Source organism: Lonchura striata, chromosome 10 (genome assembly GCF_046129695.1).
Source record: "Lonchura striata isolate bLonStr1 chromosome 10, bLonStr1.mat, whole genome shotgun sequence".
NCBI classification, from domain to species: Eukaryota; Metazoa; Chordata; class Aves; order Passeriformes; family Estrildidae; genus Lonchura; species Lonchura striata.
In genome coordinates, this window is record NC_134612.1 from 12,973,976 (window position 1) to 12,998,713 (window position 24,738).

At 35.7% G+C, this 24,738-nt stretch overlaps 1 protein-coding gene across 6 annotated transcripts in view; it reads left to right on the top strand.

The window, feature by feature from the left end:
- Positions 1 to 24,738, top strand: part of U2SURP (U2 snRNP associated SURP domain containing) — a 44,731-nt gene that overhangs the window by 7,561 nt on the left and 12,432 nt on the right. For 2 of the 6 annotated variants that reach the window (XM_077785660.1, XM_077785658.1), the window contains exons 2-24: positions 320 to 367; positions 3,110 to 3,208; positions 4,284 to 4,398; positions 4,798 to 4,931; positions 6,055 to 6,096; positions 6,875 to 6,942; positions 8,280 to 8,374; positions 8,457 to 8,492; positions 8,594 to 8,676; positions 9,052 to 9,217; positions 9,636 to 9,847; positions 10,789 to 10,832; positions 14,068 to 14,172; positions 15,362 to 15,428; positions 15,520 to 15,683; positions 16,796 to 16,958; positions 17,463 to 17,542; positions 18,570 to 18,657; positions 20,255 to 20,377; positions 21,279 to 21,435; positions 21,769 to 21,864; positions 22,483 to 22,549; positions 23,512 to 23,674. In XM_077785660.1, coding sequence (XP_077641786.1) covers positions 3,116 to 3,208; positions 4,284 to 4,398; positions 4,798 to 4,931; positions 6,055 to 6,096; positions 6,875 to 6,942; positions 8,280 to 8,374; positions 8,457 to 8,492; positions 8,594 to 8,676; positions 9,052 to 9,217; positions 9,636 to 9,847; positions 10,789 to 10,832; positions 14,068 to 14,172; positions 15,362 to 15,428; positions 15,520 to 15,683; positions 16,796 to 16,958; positions 17,463 to 17,542; positions 18,570 to 18,657; positions 20,255 to 20,377; positions 21,279 to 21,435; positions 21,769 to 21,864; positions 22,483 to 22,549; positions 23,512 to 23,674 — 2,361 coding nt within the window. In that variant the 5' untranslated portion in view covers positions 320 to 367; positions 3,110 to 3,115. Of the gene's footprint in view, positions 1 to 319; positions 368 to 3,109; positions 3,209 to 4,283; positions 4,399 to 4,797; positions 4,932 to 6,054; positions 6,097 to 6,874; positions 6,943 to 8,279; positions 8,375 to 8,456; positions 8,493 to 8,593; positions 8,677 to 9,051; positions 9,218 to 9,635; positions 9,848 to 10,788; positions 10,833 to 14,067; positions 14,173 to 15,361; positions 15,429 to 15,519; positions 15,684 to 16,795; positions 16,959 to 17,462; positions 17,543 to 18,569; positions 18,658 to 20,254; positions 20,378 to 21,278; positions 21,436 to 21,768; positions 21,865 to 22,482; positions 22,550 to 23,511; positions 23,675 to 24,738 lie in introns of those variants that run through there. The other 4 variants (XM_077785659.1, XM_021536922.3, XM_021536923.3 and 1 more) reach the window with 4 other exon arrangements.

The window sequence follows — 24,738 nt, forward strand, 5'->3', positions numbered from 1 at the left end:
AAGATGCAATGTAACTAACCTACTTTTTTTTTTTCCCGTGGTGCCATTACGGATGTATTTATAAAACCCAGCTGTGGAAATTCAGATTTTTCAATGATCTGTTTTTAGGTCTGTCCTTTACTTGCCTTATATTGACATTGTTCCTGAGGTGACCTAGGTCAGATACATCATTAAAATACATTATAGGTATCTTTGTTCTTGTATATTTGGATGTTGAAATTGAAATGAAAATTCACATTCTAAGAACTGGAAAGAACCCCCTACAGGTTGTTTTCTGTTTCTTGTTGTGTGCCTCACCTCCTCCTCATTCTCTCCTCAGGTCAGAGGGCCAGATGCAGTACATACCACTGGATCTGCTGATTCACATGTAAGTCCAAAACACTTAAAGAAAAAAAAAAAATTCCAGCCAAACCCACAAACTCAAAACAGGCCTGTTTTTGAAGAAAACTGCTTGCTACAGTCAGAGTTTGGTGCATTGGGTATGTAACCTGTAGGTGTTTGCAAATGAACCATTGATTTCATGTTTAAAAATACTCCTTGAAACTTTCAAAACAAGCACCAGTGTAGGAAGCTGTGCTGCATGGAACTGCATCCATAATAGGTACTGGAACAGAAAGAAGCTGCAAGGACTCTGTATGGGTTTGTCTCTTATACTGAGGAATGCTTGAGGATGTGAAGTGATCTATCCTAGGAATCATGGGATATTGAAGTGCCTTTTCACATACAGTTGGCTTCTCAAAGCTGAGACAGTGTGGCCCTAATGCCATTCTTTATTTTTCTTTCTAATAGAATATGATAAAGGAAAAGGTAAGAGTAATAACCTGGTCCTGCTGTCCCCCCACTCCCTATCTCCTCAGTGACGAGGCCTTTGCCTGGTTGTGTGCTTGGTTTGTTGCATGAAGACTTGCCTGTTTCTTAGCTAAAATGAAAACAGGCAGCAGGAGCCAAACTGAGAGTTAATACCAGACAATTCATTCTGTGGTTTGGATTTTTTTCAAGATTTCAATTTTATTTTGTACATGTAAAAGTCAATTACCAGCTGTTAAATTGCTTGTAAGAGCATTAGTAGAGTTGTGGTAGCAGAAACTTTTCATAGAGAAGTAGCTTGTTTTATTGATTTCTTTTACTTGCTACAATTTGGGCAATTACTCTTAAATCTCTTCTGAGTATTTTGTACTGATGGAACTGGAACTTCAGTGCTTTGTGCCACCTTACAGTCGGTGCAGTGTTCTGGTTAAACAGAAGTTTGCTTTCTCAGCTGCAGGTTTCTCTTTGCTCCTATCATTTGCTTTACCCTTTTCACAGTATTTTGCAGTTTTTGAAGGAGGAAGGCCTTCAAGTTTTGTATAATTCTGTTTTTAGGAATTCTGTGAAGCTGTGTATGGTTAATGATAATGTTATAATTGCCCACTGGAATCTAATTAGCAGGCATAAATTAGTTCAGTCTTTACTTTATATTGTTCCTGCCAGTTGACAGGTGTTTTTTTCCCTGAGAGCCATTCTAAGCTGAGCAGATCTTAGTGCCAGAACTCTTTATCTTGTAACTGCTTCCTTTATGCTACTGGAACAAATTTTCATGTGGCTGATCTGCAGGTATCCTGTGACATTACTGTGAGAGATTATTTTCTGATGACAGGATAAGCCTTGGGAGTGTGGTATTTGTTCTGCCTGCGTTGCCGTGCCATAGCTGTGTGCTCATGTTTTGCCAAGGTTGTATATTGTTTATCGTATTGAAATAGAAAATAGAAGCTGTTTTTCAGACAACTGGGAGACGGGATTTTATTAAATGTAAAAACACACAGATGAATTAAAAGCTCCTGATAGGCCTGTCACAGCAGCTCACATTGACAAACATGGTGTCATAAACCAGATAACTTCACAGACAACACTACATAAATTTGTCACAGATAGCTTTACTTTCAGTGATGAAGAGGGAACACTTTCAAGGAAGTATGAACTACTTGGTCCTATGCTTGGCACAAGATCTAAGAGGTGTTTGTGATGCTAAGCAAGGATTATAAATTGAAGATACTTCAAACAGTTTGTTTTTAATGAAAAAAAAAATTAATGGAAAGCTGATACTAGAAATAAAACTTTACAAAGAAAGTTATTTCTAGGAAACCCTTTCTAGTTGGTATCAGAATATTTTTCATAATACGACATTTTAGTTGTTCACCGTATTTGTCTTGATGTTTTATTGAGCTGATTTTTTTAAAGAACTGTCATTGCAAAAATCATAGTTTTAAGCATCACTATGTGCTCTGTGTAAGAGCATCACAAATATTTTGAAAACAAGACTCATAGTTTCTGGGGCTTTGTTGTTCTGATTTTTCATAAATTACTGTGTTAAGGCAGGAGTTTCTACAGAAGTATGTTTTCTCTCATTTAACTTCTCATTGTGCATGTCTTTGGAGCACGCTCTCCATCCTGTTGTCTTTCTTGGTGCTTTGCTGCTTGTTAACTACCAGAATAGAGCCTTAAGAATTCCATTTCCGTACTCCAGAAATTACTGTTATGTGGAGTACTTCCTTCATCGAGGTTTTGGAAAGAAATTAGAAGCAGTCTAGCGGCTGAATAAGTTTTTACATGAGGATTTTTTATAGCTGAAAACCTCTAGAATGTGTTTTGTTATTCCAGCAAAGCTATTAATTTTTACCTTGATGTACAATGGAAATCTAGCATCCATATGGTTGTTCCATTACCTGTCCACCCTTGCACAAGCATTACTCTTGCCAAAATAGTCAGAAAAGCTTTTTTGAGGGAAGGGGGAAGAACTGTGGTGCAAAGTATGTATTTCTGAAGGTTTAGAAACTGCAGCACTGCACAGTGTTAAATGTCCAGGCTCTTACAGCAAGTGTCCTTCAGATTTCAGCTCTGTATGAATGGTGTGTTGAAAGCTTTCTCATTAAACCAAGGATGATTTGTTTAAAAAAAGCCGCACAGATTTAATTTTTTTTTGGTTGTATTAGATAATTAAAGCTTCACAGATAAGTACAGGAGGGCTTTTCTTTGTTTTATTTGAGTTACTGGTCTAGACCAAGGTCAAAAGTAACATTATTTTAATTGTTTTATAAACAGTTTGATGTGTGTTTTCTTACTCCTTTTGCAGCCTCTAATGGAAAGTAAACTTAAAGCATTCAGTATTGGCAAAATGAGTGCTGCCAAACGTACTCTGAGCAAGAAAGAGCAAGAAGAATTAAAAAAGAAGGTAATAGTATACAATGAAAATTTTACTGTGTATCAGAGCTCAAATAAGTTTGATTTTAGATTGCAACCAGATATTTTAATTATGGTAATTGTAGCTCTCGAAGAGTGAAAGTGAATTGTATTTTACTTGTATAACATATTTTTGGCATCCATGGCATTATGATACAGAGAGGCTTACTCTTTCATTCTCTGTGAGAAATCAAGTTTTCTGGCTTCCTGAAATAGGGAATTACAATAAACCATTGGTGTATTGCTCAGGATGGGGACAGCCATCACCTTAGGTAATTTTCTATTCTTCCTTTGCTCTCTATCATTGGATTTCAGTGATTGCAAAGAGTACCTGCCATTTTTGAACTTGTTTAGTACACATCCTTGTTAGTTCTGTAAAACATTTTCTTTGTCTAATGACTTTATTAGGAACCAATACAAACCTTAAAATTTGGTACTGCATTTTAGATTACTCAGGAATGCCCAAATTTTAGGAAATATATATTTGGTAGTTGGTAAGGTAGAAGTTTTGAAAATTTTGGGGTTTGAGCTTTGTACACACAACCCATACTGTGTTGCAGTGGCTTACGTCCTGCTGGGTTGTTGGAAATGCTGGCCTGAAGATCATGATAGTGCTAAGCCATAGTGCTCAGCTTAAGCCATTGATTGAACTTGTTCTCTGGGAAATACAGAAAGGCGATCCTGTTGTTGGTCTCCTTCAGCCATGTGGGCTGATCATAAAGGCTGAGATGGAACGGGCACTGTTCTCTCATGCTGAGGTCAACAAAGCTCCAGGCTCATAAGCCTTTGATACGAGCTTTTGGCATCTTTTGAATGTTAAATTGCCATGTAAACTCCTGGAAAGGAACATACTGGAGCACACATGCTCATTGACTTTGTGTGTTATGTGCTGTGTTCTACCCACATTTCTCAGAAATTTGAATTATCTAAAATTGAAACTCCTTTGATGCTGTTTGTAGCTTGAACTCTAGAAAATAAAAATGAAAGTCACATAGCTAATTTAAGAGTAACTGTGTAGTGAAAGTTGTTCTGTGGTGATAGTAAATAGATGAACATTTGCTATGTAGGAGGATGAGAAGGCTGCTGCAGAAATTTATGAAGAATTCCTTGCTGCCTTTGAAGGAGGTGATGGTAATAAAGTGAAAACATTTGTAAGAGGAGGAATCGTAAATGCATCTAAAGGTATAACTAATCTTTTTTTGGAGGTGGTGGGTCATTTGGCTTTGAGTAAAGATGAAGATTGGCTTTGAATTGCATTTTAAAATTAATATGTTATGTTAGAAGCAGAAAAGAAAACTTGATGCTAAAATCTGCTTTATGCTTTGACTGAAATAGGCATTGGTGTGATTTCTGCTTTAACTATAAGAAGAAAAAATGCCTTGATTTAGACTGTATAATCCATGTTCTTTTTCTTCCTATTAAAAGATGTTAAATTATGTAAAATCAGTATTGTCAGCTTTTTAAAAATGAAATAATGTATTGAATTGAATGACCAGGACTAAACAACAGCATTCTTTCTAATGAACAGTGTTGTGCAGCATCAGTTAATAAAATTTGCTTTCAACTTGTCTTTAATTTCAGAGGAGCATGAAACAGATGAAAAACGGGGTAAAATCTATAAACCTTCATCACGATTCTCAGATCAAAAAAATCAACCAAGTCAGCCATCTAATGAGAAACCTCCATCCCTCCTAATGATAGAAACCAAAAAGCCTGTAAGTTTCTCACTTGAATATTAACTCCATCCTGATGTATTTAGAAGTGCTTAGAAAAAGGGCCGTGTGTTCTTGCAGTGTAGTTTTATCTGCACATGTCACTCGTGAGAGAAGGTGGACATTTGGAGTTGCCTGACCCTGTAGCAGATATGAAATGCAGAGGCCCAGGAGCTCTCTATGTGGCACAATACACCTGGTGTTGCACTGCCCTTTTACTGTGTTCCTGCTAAGGTGGACAAACTTCTCATGGATATGGATTCAGTGACTGTTGCAAAGTAATAGCTTCTTCAGACCTGAGAATTTCTGGTTTTAGAAGCAATTCTCAATTTCTAGTGCTACTATCTGTTTTTGATTTTTTTTTAACTTTAAACCAAAAAATAAATTGACCTTTGTGTTGATCCAAGTTTTTCTCGTAGGTTTCTTTGAGTTTGTTTGTTTGTTTTGGTTTGGTTTTTTTTTGGGGGGGATGAGGTTTGACAAGTTCCTTTAGAAGTCCCCTTTTTGAGTTCCAAAACTTGCACAGTTCAGAAGCTGAACACCTTGTTTTATTTTGTCTTCTGCATGATTTGATGGAGTGTGTTTTTTTTTTTTTTTTAACCAAGGTTTGTCATAAAAAGTAACAAAAATATTAGAAATACGAACCTGCAGTCTTCAAGTCAAGTGATAATTGCGTATGATTACTGTTACTACGGTGTATGTGTAATGAATGTCTTGGATGTCTTAAAAGTCTTTTAATAGAGCTTACTACAGTTTTAAAACTTAAGTGGAACATGTAAGATGCTGCCTGTTAGGATGGGAGCTGAATGTAATGTGATAATTGTGGGCAGTTCCATCATAACCTCCCTCCAGCTTTAAACAAATGTCAGTGTTAGACCAGTGGGTACTACTGGCTGGCAGTTTTGATTTTCTTTGTATGTAAAGCTCTACATATACAGAAATGAATTGTGCCATTTTTTTTATTTTTCTGAGCTCTGTTCTGTCATATGCAAGTGTTTGTACTGTAAGACTATTACTGCTTTTCAAATTTTTCATAAATACTCGTGAAGTAATGCAGTTTACTCACTTGCCCTGTCCAATGGTGATTGAAGATAATGAGGTAAAAATGATTTTATTTATTTGGCAGACCCTCCCCAAAAACAAAAACAAACAAACAACTTTGCCTGGGGTGAGTAGGAAGTCCAGTTTTTCCAAAGCTGTAGTGTGTAACACAAGTATTTTGTATGTCTGCCTATTGGAAACGTTTTCATTTGAATTTGATTATATAAAAACAATGTTGAAAATAATATTTCACATGAGTTAGTTAAGGATCATATACTACTGTTAAAAAAAAAGTAGAATTGCAGTATCCATATTCTTTGTCGTTCAAGAGTGTTTTTCCTGAGGATCTTGAACTATTTAAAGTAACTGTTTTTTCAGATTGTATTTACATCCAAAGGAAAGCAAGAGAAGGAAATTCTTTTCAAGTAGAATGTTTGTGGATAAAATAATTGAAAATATATATGTAAAATAATTTACATATATATCTACACACATCTATCAAATTCATTAGAGCATGATGGTTTTCTAGGGGTGTAGTTAGCATCCTAGTTTCCAAATGGAACAAAGTGACAAAATACCTCACAGTTATCTAAATGTGTATGTAGTAGAGAGAGTGTTTGATCACATGTGCTGCATTGTGAGAACGAGAAGTAACAAATTTTTTTTCAACTATTCTCAATTTTTTATTTTCTAGCTTTGTGTTTGATAGCGCTCAGTCTGAATGTTTTGAGTCTGTTTGGTTGTTGTTTTGTTTTTTTTTTTTTTTCCATTGTTTTTTCCTCCTGTAGTTGGTTTGAAAGCTGTGGGTAAAATATGCATGGAAATTTTCTAAAGTTTTGTTATATGAATTTAAATTCTGTTCATTTTGACTTCTGAAATGTTATTTTATATATCTTTAATTTTAGCCTTTGAAGAAAGGAGAGAAGGAAAAGAAAAAGAGTAATTTGGAACTTTTTAAAGAAGAATTAAAGCAGTAAGTTTACTAGTTTTTACTGTAAGCAAAGAAAATCCAAGGTTTTTGCCTTGTTTTACAGACAGTATTTAAGATCATTCTTGCTAAGTTATTCCCCAAGGAAGGTTTTTATTTTTTTTTCTCCCTCAAATGCTTGTGAAGTGGTATAGCTAATTATCTTAAAATAACTTAGGCTTAATTACTGCCATTACTGATGGGCTTGGCTGTTGTTGGGTCCATCTTGGAGCTGGCTGCTGTTGGCCTCATCAGCCATAGGAGAGGCTTCTGGCAGCTTCTCCCAGAGGCCACCCCTGTAGCTCCCCACTACCAAAACCTGCCCAGCCAACCAGGGGTGTAGCAGAGAGATTGGTGACAGCATGAAATGTCTGTCTCTCTTGAAAAGAGTGAGCTTTATCAGTGTTTCTAAACTATATCCAGAGGAATTTGTAGGAGAAGGTTGAGCTTTTGTATAATGCAGAAATAAGAGTTGTAATTCAAGTCTAGAGACTTCAACTTATGTAGTATTAAAAGTAAGCTTGATAATGCTTGAAAAAGCAGATTGTTTCACTTCCATATGTGTTGTAATACAAGAAAGAGCAGCACATGTATTGAGTGCAGCTGCATGCCATATATTTACCCTGATGCTAGTGGTGGAAAACAAATTAATATCTATGTATTAGAAAGCAGTAGGTACAACATTCTAAACCCATATGTGGCTTTTGTGAGGAGTGCCTGAGCCTTACTGCTGCGTGTTCCTTAGTTGGTGTAAATGAGTTGAACAGACAGCCTTTTGTTCCTGGGATTCAGTATCTTCATACCAAGATTTAAGGCTAGACTGCAGAGAACCAAATAGTTGAGTACTGTCCTCAGAGTTAGAAACTGAGATGAAATCCAGTTTATTCTGGAAATAAACCACACATGTGGGTGTGCCTCTGAGTAAGGCTTAGAAAAGCAGAAGGGATGAGTAGACATGGAGGAGTTGTGTGCATCTTGAAAAGTCACCTGAGTGGTCTGCATATCTCTGCCAGTTGGATGTGGAATTTAAGTCACTTTTTCAGAGCACAGTTCTTATTTCCAGTTTTGTTTGAGAATGAAATACCCTGACAATATGCAGCTGGAATAATTCAGGTAGATATATTCCAGTTGAATAAACAGAAGTTAGATATAGTAGATAAATAGATATGGTAGATATATTGTAGTTGATGAAACAGAAGTTCAGACATTTGGCAGTTTGGAAGTTCTAACAAATTCATTGTTTCTTATGAAAAAGTCTCATAATTGTAAAGTCACTTGAGAATTTTAGAATGAAAACTTCAGAATGGTTTTAATTTGTTGCTCACTTTAAACTTGCTTCTTAGAATCCAAGAGGAGCGTGATGAAAGGCACAAAACAAAAGGTAGATTGAGTCGTTTTGAACCACCCCAGTCTGATTCAGATGGTCAGAGGCGTTCAAGTAAGTAGATGTTATTTTTTATGCTAGTCTGAGCTACAAGATTTGTAGACTAAATTGTGCATATTTTTCTTCCTGTATTCAGTGGATGCGCCTTCAAGAAGAAACAGATCATCTGGTGGTAATACAGATTCTTTTCTTATTCAGTTTAATGTTGTCATTTAAATGCATAGCAGGGATTATGACTTCTTTTTGTTTGTTTGTTTTTTAACTTTATTTTAGTACTGGATGATTATGCACCAGGGTCACATGATGTTGGAGATCCAAGCACAACAAATTTGTATCTGGGAAACATCAATCCTCAGGTAAATTTGGAGCCCAGGAGTTGGCATGTTTGGGCCCAGATAAGTTTTTTTTCAATATTCATTGGAGTAAATGCTCTGAACACAATGTTGAAAAGTTAAGGTTTAGACTACCAATCTCTAGCTCAGTTAAAATTCTTTTTCTGTTGATATCCCTAAGCAAGGTGGATCATATCTCAAACATTTGAGTGTGCTCAGGTAAAATTACAGTTTTTTAGATTCTTGTTTCTGCAGTAGATTGCATAGAGGGGCTATCAATGAAGTGGTGTTATATCAGGAAACTAAAAAAATGAAAACTTTGACATTTGGACAGTAATGCAAACAGCTGTGACAGAAATACAGTAGCAAAATGTTATTTTTTACGTCTTTTTCATGTAGATGAATGAAGAGATGTTATGTCAAGAATTTGGACGCTTTGGACCATTAGCGAGTGTTAAAATTATGTGGCCAAGAACTGATGAAGAAAGAGCAAGAGAAAGAAATTGTGGCTTTGTTGCCTTTATGAACAGAAGAGATGCTGAAAGAGCATTGAAGAATTTAAATGGTAAACAGATTTCTCAGTTCAGGGCTGCAATTATCTTTGCAGACTGTTAGCACATTTTCAGGTTATTTTATCAGATAAGTGAGATGTATTCTGTAACTCCAGTAGATACCAGGCTGGCAGTGAGTTTACCCGTGACTGTTCAACTGGCAACTAAATGTTGTCAGACAATAGTAATTGTGTACTGTAGTGTCCTGAAGACAGACACTGGGGGAAGACTAATAAAGCATTTTGTGTAATAGGCCTTCATTTGCCTATGTTGTAGTCTGGTAGATGTAATAACAGTAATCAGCAATGTAAGCAAAAGGTAAACAGTGGCAGGCGAACCTAAATGTTGCACTTAACAAGGAGAAATCCCAAGTGATACAGAACCAGTTTATAAGGTCATGGTAATAGAGGTTCTTTTCTCTCACTTTTTCAGGCAAGATGATTATGTCTTTTGAAATGAAGCTGGGCTGGGGCAAAGCTGTACCTATACCACCACATCCAATCTACATTCCGCCTTCCATGATGGAGCACACCCTGCCGCCGCCCCCGTCAGGACTGCCTTTCAATGCCCAGCCTAGGGAGAGGTTGAAGAATCCTAATGCTCCAATGTTGCCACCACCAAAAAACAAGGAAGATTTTGAGAAGGTAACTTACAGTACCCTGGGCCGTATCTCATTGTTAAATACTACACCTGTGACAGTATTTCAATGGCTTCATAGATTTGCTTTGTGCAGGCTGACTTTGGCAGCCCTTAGTCTGCAAATTCTCTGGCTCCCTGCTGTAGCCCAAGGGAACCTACTTAATTCCTGAAGCTCTGTTTCATGTCTGTGTTAGGGGACAATATATTGGCTCTTGGTTAATTTAGTGCTGCTTAAAATGTGGCTATCATTTTCCCCCTCCAGGCTCCCTGGATTTTTTTCTCCTACGTCCCCCCCTTTTCTTGGCTGCCAAATTGCAGTATCTAAATTGTTTTCCTTATAGAAAATCCTACATTTTAATTTGGGTAGCATTATTTTTACCCTAGAAGAGTTGATGTATTTTGTGTAGAAGGTAATTAATCTGGACATTGAGTAAGTATTTTATGCTACTTATGGAGTCAGTTTTCAAACTTTTCTTTTTGTGGAATATTAGCTGATAAAAGGGTAAGTATCTTTAAATCACAAACCAACTTGATTTACGTTTATAAGAATTTATTTATTCTTTGAATGACACTTAAATATCAGGGCTGTTTTTTGTAAGACTTGGGAATAAAGTAATGCCAAAGTGATCCAAGTCAAATAGTTTAGAATCTTTTGATAAACGTAAGAACTCCTTTCTTATATATTCAGCATAGCTCCTATTCAGTGCCTCAATGTACATTCTGACAGGAATGTTCTGATACTTTGCAATTAGTGAACCTTCATGGTTCACTGACACAACCATTTGAATTTTGTGTAATTGCTTAGTTGTAACTTCACAGCAGTGATTGCCTGCAAAGTTTGTGATAGATGTGTAGTATTTTCATTGCATATGTATATTTTTGCTTGTTACTTGTTAACAATACTCACATATTCTATGTTTATTATCTGATGTGACTTCATATACAGACTCTGTCGCAAGCCATAGTCAAAGTGGTTATCCCAACAGAAAGGTACATGTTTTTCTTTATTATTACTGATCTAAATATAGAAAATTTCCCCTTCGGAATTTTAAAGAAAAATGGTGATGTTGTGGAAAAGGTAATGGCTTGTCTGAGCAATGGTTATTTTATAATACTTAAAAGTAACGTGTATGGTTTACAGACTAACTATTCTTGTCTATTAACTGCTTTTTTTGAGTGAGGGTAGACTTAAATAATTATCTTTTGCATTTAATTTGGGCACTTGAGATAGATGCAGGGTAATTTTGTGAATGACCACTAGGGTGAAACACTGTCTTACAGACACAGCATAAGTCCTGACATAAACCTCTGCATATGGGGATGCAGCTGTGGTTTTTTGTTTTTTATTTTTTAACTTTTTTCTTTTTTTTTCCCTTTTCATTTTTTTTAACTTGTACATTTTATAACCAGTTCAGTTGAAAATCACTTTTGATTTCTGCTAATTTTTTAAATGTGGCAGTTAATTTTTGTCACTGAAAAAGATACTTTTGTATTATTGCAAGGATATTTTTCCATTTTGGTCCCCATCACTGTTCCTACCTTCAAGCTAGTCTAGGTATACTCTTGCTCAGTTAAGCTAAAGCCTTTTCCCAAACATAGGAACACAACACTTGTTTTAAAAGTAAAGAAGCCCAAAAGATTACCAAATTCTCTTTGACATTGGCCTTGGTGAGCAACACCAGCTGAACTGTCTGCGGCAGCGGGGGACCAGGAAAACATCATGGGATGGATTGGGAAAGTATACAGTTTTTGACCAGACATTGGTACGATCGGCTCCAATAAATGTGGTTTTATTATAACTGAAAAACCTTTTTTTGTTGGCCAACTTAAGCTAAATGACGTTTTAAAATAATGCACTATTGGTTTTTTGCTACACTGTTTTAATTGTCACAAAGTCCCTTTTTTCTTTTTTTCATGGGGGGGAGGGGGCAGAAGGAGATTTGTGAAGCTGGTTATAGTGCATTAACAATCTTGCCAGTACATGCTCCAATGTACTGTATTTTTGATGGAATTTTTGTTGCTGTACAATTTTTGTTGGGTAGAAACTTGAATAATTGGGGCGACCAACCAGGAGGAGTCTTGATATGAGAAACATATTGAGTAGTAGAACAAGTACTTGTAAAACTGTACAGTGCTCACAGAGTAGCTGTCAGAGAAAAAATTTTATTTTTCCATGTCCATTTTATTTACTGTAGCATTTTAAAAGCCTGTATGATAAGAACTCGTGTTAAATGAATTGTATTTGAAAACACTTCTAATAATTCTTTTCCTGATGATTTTGGAAGTTGCCAATGACAATTGCTAAGGTAATTTATTACTCAGTGTATCCAATCATGCAAAAATTTTGACTGACTTCAATGGGATAATATGTTTAATTATTCTCCTTTAATTAAAAAATTTCAATACTATTTTTAACATCTCTTTCTTCTTATTAAACAGCAAACCTTGAGTATGTATAATCAATTATTTTTTTTCTGAAAAATTCACTTCCAAGTAGTCACATCTTACATACTAAAATGCCTGTAACAACCTCTTTCAGATATGGGATGAGCTGAATCTATTTTCATACATTGGAGGTCTCATGAAGCAGATGTTCTTGTTCAAGCATAAGCTACTCTGACACAATTTGATTTTACTTGATGAAATAAAAATTAGATTAAAACCAATGATGATTTTCAGGAATCCAGAAGTGATCACACTGGATTTGTCTTAAAATAAATGAATGCTGTAATAGCTCAGAGGCTTGAAAGCTATTGTAGATTTCTTTCTTGCTGATGTTTTCAAATACAGTTCATGTAACAAGAAGAGTCTGGCTGTTCAGACTTTCAGAACACTGCTGTAAATAAAATGGCTACAGAATTGTTGAAACTGTGTCCTCTTTGCAGTGTTTCCTGGATTATAAAAAACAGACAGGAAAATCAAACTGGTAACAGTTTGATTTTATTTGTGTAATATTTGAGGCAAATGTAGATTCAGTGATAGATGGCTTAAAAGAGCACTTGCAGATGTCTGGGGTAGGATTCTATTCCTGTTCTATTATTATTTTTTTAAGTTGATTTTTTTTTAATCTAGTGCATTATATCTGTGGCAGAACTTGAAATGCTCATGGTAGAAAATAGTCACCTCATTGCTAAGAAGTAATAGAAAATTCTGCAACTTTACAATGTAGCATTTATGGAATTTTAGTAATTAAAAAAGTGCTCTATGGAAATCTAATGAATTACATGTAAAAACCCAATATTCATTTGTTGCATCTAGGAAAATAAATTTAAAAATGCAAAAATCTGTATTTTTTTGGCTTGCATCACATTCAAAGGACACGTGCTGTGAAGCTTTTCCTATATGTAGGTAATCTATTTTAAAACGTCAGGACTCTGTTTCCATAAAACCCCAAAGGGGTGGAAACTGGCTATCACTATTTTTGATAAAGCTTTTCTGACTCTCTCCTGTTAGCATGCTTAGAAGTGACTCTGCTTTGAAAAATGTGCACTTCACATCCATTTCTTGCCTGTCTCAGGATGTAGTGCTGAATGAAGAGATACAGATTTTTATATTTTTTTAATTGTGATTTAGTTCTGTTGTGTGTCTGAGGGAGGATACATGGGATGGTATGATACACAAGAATGGACAGTTTTGTTCTATGCCTATAGTCAAGTCTTGACTAAAAAGAGATGATCTAAATTCAGTAAATATATTGCCTTGTTGTACATCAAGAAGGCTATTTGCTTTTCCTTTCATACTTGAATAGTTTGAAAGCTGAATTCAGATTCTATTGAACATTCAGAAGTATGTGTGTTTTATTTTGAGCAAAATATTCAGCCACTTGTTCCCCTGTGGAACTTCAGCTAACACTTCAGTCTTATTTCTAGACAATGTAGATGAGGGCTTAGTTTTTGATATCTAATTGTACTTTGGTGTTCAGGTGCCCATATTTTTGTATCAGGTTTCTGCTAAGCAAGACATGGTTGTAGGCTAAGCCATGGAAATTTAGGAAGGAGATCTCTTAAATTCTTACTCCACCACTTCTAGGCATGGTTTGATTTTTAGAATGCCCGTGTCTGTGATGCAAAGCTATAATATGTTCCATGTTGCCTTAACTTTTATACAGATTTCTTAACAATACAGCAAAATAATCTCCTGCACAGTTGTAGTATCTTAGGTGGAGTGTAGTTTTATATAGTGTTAGGTCTGAATCAATTTTTCTTTAACTGTGTTGTTGTTGTAGGAATTTGCTCGCTTTGATACATCGAATGATAGAGTTTGTGGTTCGGGAAGGGCCCATGTTCGAAGCCATGATCATGAACCGAGAAATCAACAACCCAATGTTCAGGTGCTTATTACATTGCTTCACTTGCAAATATCACCAGCTGTTTTCACTGTTATTTTGTTAATATTCTGCATTCTTGAAATACTAACAAGACTGACTTTTGATGTATCTTTTCTTTATGTGCACCTATGGCTGTACTGTCCTTTTATAAGGAAGAACACACTTTTATTCCAGTTGTTACTAATGTGTACATATAAATAAGTAAAACAGTGCGCACACACACAATGTAATACATTTCTATGTATTTAAATAAATACCATTTAACACATACTCTTTTGAGGGATCCGCAATCAGTGAAAGCAGTAGCATACATTTTAAAAAAAGAAAAAAATCCCCCTCTTCCCCCAGACTGACAAACTCAATGTGCAGTCCACTCTTCCTGGAACCTATTTTTTAATTTTTAGCAAGAGCTGGGAGTAATTTTTCTTCTATGTCCATTATAATAGAATTAAACTTCAGCTGACATAGGGAAGTTTTGAGAATTTTGAGCACTTGTCCTTAATGGAATGAAAAAGGTCCAGTTTCCAAATTTCTTATGAATTGCAGTCTCTCAAAAAAGGTTTTCAGGGAAGGGCTAAATTACTTTTTAGCAGTGTTTTATTTGCAGTAAGTTTGAAGAGCTTCATTATGATTTTTATATGCGAAGTGAGAAAGTAGGCAGGTGAAAATATCTTGGCCGTTAAAAATGGGCTGCTTGTCCCCCACATTCCCCATTAGATGTTGCCAGCGTTCTGCCAGACAGTTTACTGGTGGAAAACTTCAAGTCATTCAGTATTTGGTGACCTCACTATGCAACTGCAAGCTCCTGCATCACTTGTGCTGAGGCTGCAGTTGCTCCTATAGAGACTCTTAACACTGATGATTCTTCTGCTTTGCTGTGAGGTTGCACAGTTGTTCTTTCTGACCCTGTTTGTTCTGCTCTTGAGTTCTGAGCAGTGCTGTGCCTTGGGGAGCTCTGCTCTCTGCAGATTGCATGTGTGTGTGTGTATGAGTGTGTGGAGTAGTTGTACATGTTCTGCCTGGCTGTGCTGTGTGTATACGTGATTTTAGCTCCTTGTGTTCTCTCTGCAACTGATATGGGATTCTGAACAGGGTTTGGCTGTTTTGGTTTTTTTTTCATTGCTTCTTTTAAATTTGTGTCACTTCAAGATTTGTAATATGCTCTGTGTTTTTCCTTTGCTCTTTGGTTTAGGTTTTTATTTGAAAACCAGACTCCAGCCCATGTGTATTATAGATGGAAGCTTTATTCAATTCTTCAGGCAAGTAGAATTTTAGTGATAGTTCATAGCTTCAAGCATAGTGAAGTAAAATAACACCAAAGTAAAAATACTTCCATTTTTTTTTTCATAGGGGGATGCTCCAACCAAGTGGAGGACAGAAGATTTCCGTATGTTTAAAAATGGATCCTTCTGGAGGCCACCACCATTGAATCCATACCTGCATGGGATGTCCGAAGAGCAAGAAACGGAAGCGTTTGTGGAGGAACCGAACAAGAAGGGTGCACTTAAGGAAGAGTATGTACCACCACTGATGGAGGGTGCTGCCTTGGTAGCTGGTCTGCCTGGGTTTGCCCATTGTGTTTTTGTACCTCTAATGTGTCATCCCCTAAGTTGTCATACTTGTCATAGTATTATGTACATGTCTGAGTAAGTGTCTCTTCACCTCAGTGCTTCTGATCATACTTGTTGCTAAATACATTCTTGATTTGGTAAGCTTTGTCATCACTGAACCTTTCATTCCGATGTTATTATCCCTTAATTTGAAAGGGGTTAGGAAGATGAGAGTTTTTCCCACATTTTCTGCTGCTGTCTGTAACTGAGGATATGTAGCATCTTTCTTAACATTGTTATGACCTCACAAACTAAACCGTTGCTGTGATCTTAAACTTACTGATGCTGTTCTTCAGAAATTAAAATTGGGAGTCATTGTTAATAAACAGGAAGAGAGAGATCATCGGAGTTCTTTGCTGTGAAGTGTCAGAGTACTGGGAGTGGCTGTGGTAGTGGAAATAGAGACCTGCTTTTCCTAATTTTGCTGCTGTTGTTACAAATGTGTTACTAACGTGTGGAGTTTTTTTGTTTGTTTTATTCTTCTCTTCATAGTTACCACAACAGTTATGCTTCTGTAGGTTTTAATACACAGTTTGTTTCTTATACCTTCTTTTGAAAAGGCTCAAAAAGAGAATATTTTTAAAATGTTCTCTGTGTATAGAGGTCAGGAAAATTTTGAAGTAATTGTTTGTTTATTAGCTTTCTGAATCTAGTATTTCTTATTCTGTAGCAGAAATTACTTGCATGCTTTAGAGTTATCCATTTGGTTTAGGCCTAAACTAAATTCAGAAAGATAATTACTTTTTTTAGAGATACTGATGTGTTTACTTAAGTATTTCTCAGCTACTTTTTCTTGATTTCTGTATGGTATCAAGACCCGAGTGAGAATTTTTTTCACTTTACGTATGGACACATAAATTCATGAACCACTTAAAGAACTTGGGCAAAAGAATATTAAAGTATTGAAAATTTATTTTCTCCTAAAGATGGAAAAACAAAAAAAACCTTGTTAAATGGAAATTCACAAAAGTACTTTTCATTTCATATTGAAAGTATTAAAATTCCTGCTATTCCAGACAGAGGGACAAACTAGAGGAAATTCTACGTGGGTTAACGCCTCGGAAGAACGACATTGGTGATGCAATGGTTTTCTGTCTAAATAATGCGGAAGCTGCTGAAGAAATTGTGGACTGCATTACAGAGTCATTGTCCATCCTCAAGACTCCTCTTCCTAAGAAGGTGATGAGATTTTCTATAATCTTGTATTTTGGTGGAGGAGCTCACTTAGCAGCATGTGCATGCAATTTACAAGCATTATTTCATAAGTTTGTGTAGTGTTAAGATTTTGTACTGAAGTGTGGACTTAAATTCAAGTATTATCTCTTGCTGTGGAATTTTGTTACATATTTTTTATTCTTGCTGAAGTTGCTTGTAAGTAATATTCTGCCTTACTGGGAAATTAAGAACAGTGAAATAATCTGTTCAAATGAGGCAATTAAAACAGAAATGCCATGATTCTCCTTTGTAATGCTCTGGTGATATGTTACAGGAGTTCATACCCTACAGCATAACGGGGCTAATTGCCTCTTACCATGTTTATTAATAATATAGCTGTGCTACACTTAATTCTAATTAGGTACTTCCAGATAGTTTAAACTGTCTTGTATTCTTTCTGTGAAAATGCCTTTATTTTCAGAAGAATTGTAAGTGGACTTTTCTTAATTTGACTGTTTGTTATTGTAGATTGCAAGACTGTATCTAGTGTCAGATGTATTATACAACTCTTCAGCTAAAGTTGCCAATGCTTCCTACTATAGAAAATTGTAAGTATATTTTAGGTGACTGGTAGTTAATAAAACCCCTCTTATATCCATCTATGTATGTACATTTCTGGATAAACATGGTTGTAGGAAATTCAGACTTTTCTGTGCTACTGTTATTACAGACTGATGACATTTATATCTGTTTGCATGAAAATGTGTAAGATGTAGCATGTTGGTAATGCAAAAAATATATGTGCCCTGTGCAAGAGACTGCTTGCATGGAACTCCATAAAGGTTAGAATACCTCATGTGCCTCTTAACAGAAAGAGCCTGGAGATAATAGTCAAGATATGGTATAGTTCAAGCTAAGAAGTAAATTTTTAAACAGATTTATTTTTATTAAAATGTGGAAGGTGTAACTTTCCATAAACTTTTGATAAGGTATAAGGGGATATTACATACTTTATTTCTAAGGTGCTGAGCAGAATTTAGGAAGAATGTCCATGGGACAGTATTTTTGTCATATTAAGTGTTTGTGTCTACTTCCTGGAGTCTCTACTGTTAGGGCAGCATGGTGGGAAATACTCAGCATGTTACAAAATTAGTGATTGCAATTGATGTTTCCTGTTGCAGTGTGTCTGTGTTGTGCTGGTTTATCTTTTGCACATTGTGAGAAGCTCAAGGGAAGCTGGACAGCTGTTGCTCACTGTGCTTTCATTGAGGGCCTCACTGAATAAATTAGAATACAAGTATAACTAAGAATTTTTTTTAAAATACAGATTGAATTTTGAGACAATTCTTTCATTCTATTTAAGGTTGTAAAACTCCTTTTATCATCCTCCAATCTTTCCAGGGTGTTTAAAGAGACTGCAGCAGATGTGAAGATCTCCCTTCACAGTTCTGTTGTTGTCCAAGGTGATTTAATATATAGTAATCATATTTTATTTATAGTTCAGTTCATGGCTACTATAAGGATCAGAACCTTGTGCTTTTGAGTCCTGTGTCCCAGGTATTTTCATGAATTGTGTATGTCCAGAAAACATATATTACAAAGTTTAACTAAAGAAATGTATATGTTTAATTCTAGTTTTGAAACAAAATTATGTCAGATATTCTCTGATCTCAATGCTACTTACCGTACAATACAAGGCCATTTACAGTCTGAAAATTTCAAGGTATGTATTTCATTGTTATTTACATGACATAGAAGTCACATAAATAGATGTTCCTGCACAAGAGATTACATGCTATGATAGGTGGCTTAGACATCAAGGTCCCTATTTAGGCTTTAAAAAGAGTAATTTTTAAAAGCTTTCTGTTTTGCAAGGATAGCCTTGCCATTAAGGAAGGAAATGAGCATCTGCCAGCTGAAGTGTACCAGCAGATGTAGAGTTGTGGAGTCGAGAGGATATCTTATCTATCACTTGAATTGCAAACGAGGCTTTCTAGCTTTCTTTCTGTTCAGGGCCACCTGTATTTCAGTTTCAGAGGTGAACTTGTGTGGAAGTGCTCAGTGTGGGAAAGAAGCTCCTGGGCAGAACAGCATAAAGTTACTTCTAAACGGCTTTTTTGTGTCAGGCTTTATATTAGAGTTCTGATAAGCAGTATTAACATGGATACTTGAAAGTGGTTTTTGAGGTCAAATGCTGTCTGCTTCTCATGCTTGACCCCTTTCCTTATGTTTTTACGATGCCTCTGCACTTTTTTCTTTGTTTTTCAGTCAGAGGCTTTAAATATATAGCTTACCCAGAGTAGCTAGTTTGTCTGTGTTAAGATCTTCATCCTGGTTCCCCCTTCTTCTCTCAATTGCTCTAGATTTGGAATCAGTTTGAGTTACCTGCTATTTTAAAACTTTCTTAAATTACATGATAAAGAGAGGCAGATTTTTTTAATATATCTACATCTTCAGTAATGTGTCAAACTTGACCTGAAGCACATCTTTTCAAATACTCTTTTTAAAAAGAAAAACGATAAAATTATTTGGTTTTGAAGAGACTTTAAAGATAACCTGTTCCAACCCCCTGTCATGAGCAGAGATACCTTTCACTGAAGCAGGTTGCTCAGAACTCCATCCAGCCTTGCCTTGAACACTTCACCGGTGGGGCAGCCACAGCTTCTCTGCCATTGCCTCAGCGCGTTCACACTGAGTAATTACTTGATAATAGCTAATCTAAACCAAGCCCCTTTCTGTTTTAAGGCATTCCCCCCTTTTCTTGTCACTACTTGCCCTTGTAAGAAGTCCTTTTCCAGGTTTCTTTTAGCCCCTTTGGGTGCTCGAAGGGGCTCTAAAGTCTCCCCAGAGCCATGTCCAGGCTGAATAAAATGAAAGTAGGAATACAATTTCAGTTCAATAATATATAATTATAAAGTATAAGCCAATGTTAATTATAAAGTATAAGCCAATGTTAATTTTAGTTATTTTATTTTGCAAACAGATATTTTCTCTTAGATTTGGTGGAAGCACCTGCTTTGAACATTGGGGCAGAAGGAAATTTACTGTCAGGATAGAAGTGGCAACAGCCAAAATGGATAATGCAATAGGAATTTCAAGGGAAAATTAAACCCAAGTGAGATTACTTAAAATGTCGTTCCTAAATATATATTTTTGTAAAATTACTAGTCTTCTCCAGCATGGTATCATTACAATATACATCAGTATGGAACTACTTAAGAATAGTTGTCTACAGTAGTAGTTCTCTGTGGTCTTTTTCCCATCACATGAAATTTCACAATACAAATATTTTAGCATTTATTTTTTCCTCTTGCTTCTAGCAACGGGTGATGACATGCTTCCGAGCATGGGAAGACTGGGCAATCTATCCAGAACCATTTCTGATCAAACTACAGAATATTTTCTTGGGACTTGTAAATATCATGGAAGATAAAGAAACAGAGGTAAGTGACTTCAGGAGTGATGCTCGCAGACAGCAGGGAAAAATGTGTTAATATAAAATAGAGCTGGCAAGGATTATTTTGCTCTCTTTTATGGTGAATAAACCTTTCTTTCTTCCAAGTCCTTTGCTCCTAAATAGAGGTGTAACATATTTTCAAAAGCAAATACTGTTTACTGTGTTCATGTATTTCTTGCCTGTATATTAGGTGCTGTGGTGAGTTACACTGTGAAACTGTTTCAGAGCAAAGATTAGTACAGAATGACAGGTATTACCTTTGTGCTGGAAATACTCTGTAATACCTGTCTCTGAATTCTGAGTGGAGTTTCAGGCATTGTCACTGTGAGGAAAGATGCCTTTCAGAGCAGTGGGAGGGAAGCCTGCAGTATAATTTAACTAAAGCTGATTTCTTGGAGTGGAAAAGCAGGGTGAACACACACATATGAAGGGACAGCACCTGTACCTAACAATATAGAATACACAGCTGTATTTATAATTTGTGATTTCCTTAAATTGGTGTTCCTGCTAAATAGTCTGTTTGTGTCAGTTGTTCATTTTACTGGTCTTGGGGAAAATTTCTTATCGGGGAAGTATGATTTATCTGACTCTAATTGACTTTGAGATAAACCTCAACTTAATAGCTCTTCTTTTGAATATAGGTATTGGAAAGCTTCCAATAATTTGTGGACAAATTCCAAGTTCTTGCCTATAATTTCTGATAGGAAGATATTGTTGTGTTATTTCCTCTACAATAAACAACTATACTTCATAGCAAAAATTGTTGAAGTAGATATTTTGGTATTTATAAAAGTGCTTCTTTAAAAATAAATTATTTGATAGTTGGAAAAGTAAAAAAAAGCAATGTAGATTTGTACTTGAAATAATGACATATTATTTGCTTTCAGGAAGTACCAGATGATCTTGATGGTGCTCCCATTGAGGAAGAGCTCGATGGTGCTCCACTAGAAGATGTGGATGGAATTCCTATTGATGCTGCTCCTATTGATGATCTGGATGGAGTACCAATTAAATCACTGGATGATGATCTTGATGGAGTTCCTTGTACGAAATATTTCAACTTTCAGATTGATTCTTCAGTCTTGGATCTTTTCTTCCTGCACGGTTTTTAGAAATACAGCCTAGAATTGATCTGGCATGTAGCTTTGTAAAGCGTTGATTAATTTCAATATGCTCTACTGTCTTTAGATAGTAATTGCTTTAGAAACACACGAGGTGTTTTCTGATGTTACACATCAGGATCTAAACCCTGTTTTCTTTACTTTGCAAATACTAAGATTGTGTAATCTCTTTCATTGTTTAATTCTGTTATCTTAGTACTTTTTGGTTTCAGCTTCTGAATGCTTTCTAAGTTTTCTGTGTGTCTTTTTTCACCAGTGGATACAACTGAAGACTCAAAAAAGAATGAGCCTATATTTAAAGTTGCCCCTTCAAAGTGGGAAGCAGTGGATGAATCGGAACTGGAAGCTCAAGGTTGGTTCTGAAAGTATCTTTTCTGAAGTAAACTCAAAGAATAATGTCACTTAGGTAATGATTTTTTTCAGCTGATCTGTGATAAAATGCTAATAGGATTACTATTGTAACATAGCAGGATTTTCTGAATTTTTAACCAAACTGAATTTTTAACCAAAAAGGAAAATAATGTGTTCCATTATGCTTATCGTACTTCAATAACCTATCAGCCTTTAAGAGTAATTTCCACTTTATTAAGAATAAATACTAAAAACAAACTAAAATAAATCTGGGTATGTGTCTGGCAGTCTTTTTAAATCTTGGTTTAAAATATAATATTTCACAAACTGACAAATGCTTGTCTGCTTTTGAAGGAGTTACTGCAGTATGATAGGCAGTGTGAGTGAATAGCTCTGTGAATAGTAAATATTCTGATAATGGGCTGGTTGAGTATTTTGTGAAATAGAAAGTCTGTATTGAGTGTTAGATGCTGGTAAATTTTACCACACTGTAATTCTTATTATATGTTATATACTATATATATATATATGTATCTTAGTATAATTATATTACAAATACTAATTTTCAGATTAAATGGTAGCTTTTTTATTGTTAAAATTATCCTACTGTCTCTTCTAGCGGTTACTACTTCTAAGTGGGAGCTTTTTGACCAACATGAAGAATCTGAGGAGGAGGAAATTCAAAAGTAAATACTTTTTAATTCTAATTAAAACGTATTTTATGTATCTAAGGTTGAGTGTCTGTCTTTGGAACTCCTTATAAGATATATATGTTATTTACTACATGAGTAGAGCAAAAAAGAAATTTTGAAAGTAGGAAAATAAGAAAATGGAGAAAACTCAAGATTTTAGTGCAGCATGCTTTCAGCCCTCATGATTTTTTCTAACATGATAAATTACATATTTTGGTAGAGGTGTTGACTACAATATTTGAATTTATGCTGATTTGAGAATTCAGCATCAAATAGTAAGAGCTAAGGTAGTAGAATGGAAATCTTGCTGTCAGGTATATATGAATGAATCTAAAACTTCTGCCTTCTGCTGCTGAGATGAGCACAGTGAGTCATGTTCTGAGGTGTTTCATTGGATGCTGATAGGCTCATGCCAGCAGAAGCTGGTTTTGAGTTGTCTTTTACTTTGCTCTTCAGACAGGTGAGAGGGTCTGTTAGTTAATGCTGTAAATACTCCCTACATTGCATGGAGTCCTGCAGCACTCTAGTGGCCAGTCTGGGAATATAATTTTGGGTATCTGCCATCTCTCAGGTTTATCTCCCAAAAGCAAATGTAGTAAATATTGTTCTTCTATTAATATACCATTACAGCACTTAGAGCTTCTGCTGAGGGAGTGGGTTTCCTTTGGTAGCTGAGATAGATATGTATTTGATAACTGTAAATGTAATGAATTCTTCTGTACTCTGTTTCTTTGATAAGTGTAAATTGTGTGAGTAATAAAACTAACAGTTTAATAAATGAGAAAGATCTATCTCACAGAGGGAGACTGATTTTTAGCTGCAGACTTATGTAATTTAACCTAACAGATTTCAAAACTAGTAACTAATCCTAAAAACTAAGTAAGAGAAATAGTGAATTTCATATATACTTAAGACATCTGTGACATCTTAGTTAATTCTGTATGTTTTCTGTAAAGTCAAGAAGAAGAAAGTGAAGATGAAGAAGACACACAGAGTTCCAAGTCAGAAGAACAACACATGTATTCCAATCCTATTAAAGAGGACATGCCTGAGTCCAAGTCATCAGTCAAATACTCAGAAATGAGTGAAGAAAAGCGTGCCAAACTCAGAGAGATAGAGGTGAGCACGGGGTGTTTTGTGCCACCCTTCTGTACCTTTCCAGTCCTCAGCCCACCCTGAGTTCTCTGCATACAATTGGGAGTTATTTTTACTGAAATAATTATAGTCCTATTATGTAGTGGGTTTTTGTTGTAGTTTGGTGTATTTTTGTAAAGGTTTGTTTGTTCACACCCTTACCTTGCCTGGTTTTTACATTTAAAATAATGGAGGAAAAAAAGAAAAATAATGTCAGGACATATTGCCTATTGAAAAGGAAATAACTGTTCTTTTTCAGTGTTCTGTTTCAATACCACTGTAACTTTAGATCACTTGGATGCCCTTACACTTTCCTCCCCTTGGAAAATTAACTTTTGGGATTAACTTTTGGATTTGACCTTAGTCCTCTATCTTTCTTGTTTTCTCTGTTTCTTGCCTTGAAGTGTCTGTATTTTATTGAATTTAACAGTGTCTCTTCACTGTCTCAGCCATCAAACAAAGAAGTAGCTTCAGCTAACCCACATAGTTGTGGAGTCAGAGGTTATTTTAATTTAAGCCCTGCGTACAGTTTATAGGGCTCCCTGGTTCTTCTCTCCTTTCTCCAAACCCAGGTGTTAGTGTAGCTGTTAAGCTTAATCAGCAGAGGTTGTTATGGCTTTGTTCTGTCTTCTGAGCTTGTGCTTAACTGAGAAGGTAACTAAAACTGGAATTTAGCACAAGATTTGTATAGCAGTGAAGCCTTTCTGACATATACTGCCATGTAAAATCAGATTTAAAATTGTATGTGACTTCTTGGCTTGTATTCAGTATTCAGACCTGGGGGAACACTGAATAGCAGAATTCTTGTAGCTTCTGTTCAGTGCATTAAAATGATATTAAGTTGCTAAATGCTTATTTCAGTTGTAGCAGCTCCAAATGACAGGTTATAACCTGGGTGATGTTTTGAAGGTGGAATTGTGGCTGCCTACCTGTTCGTGCAATACTGTGTTAGTAAAATCAGACATTAGCAAAGTGCTGTAATATTCTTCTAAGATGTTCAGCAAGTAATACTTTAGGATGTCACAAATGTGTTTCTCTTAAATATGCCT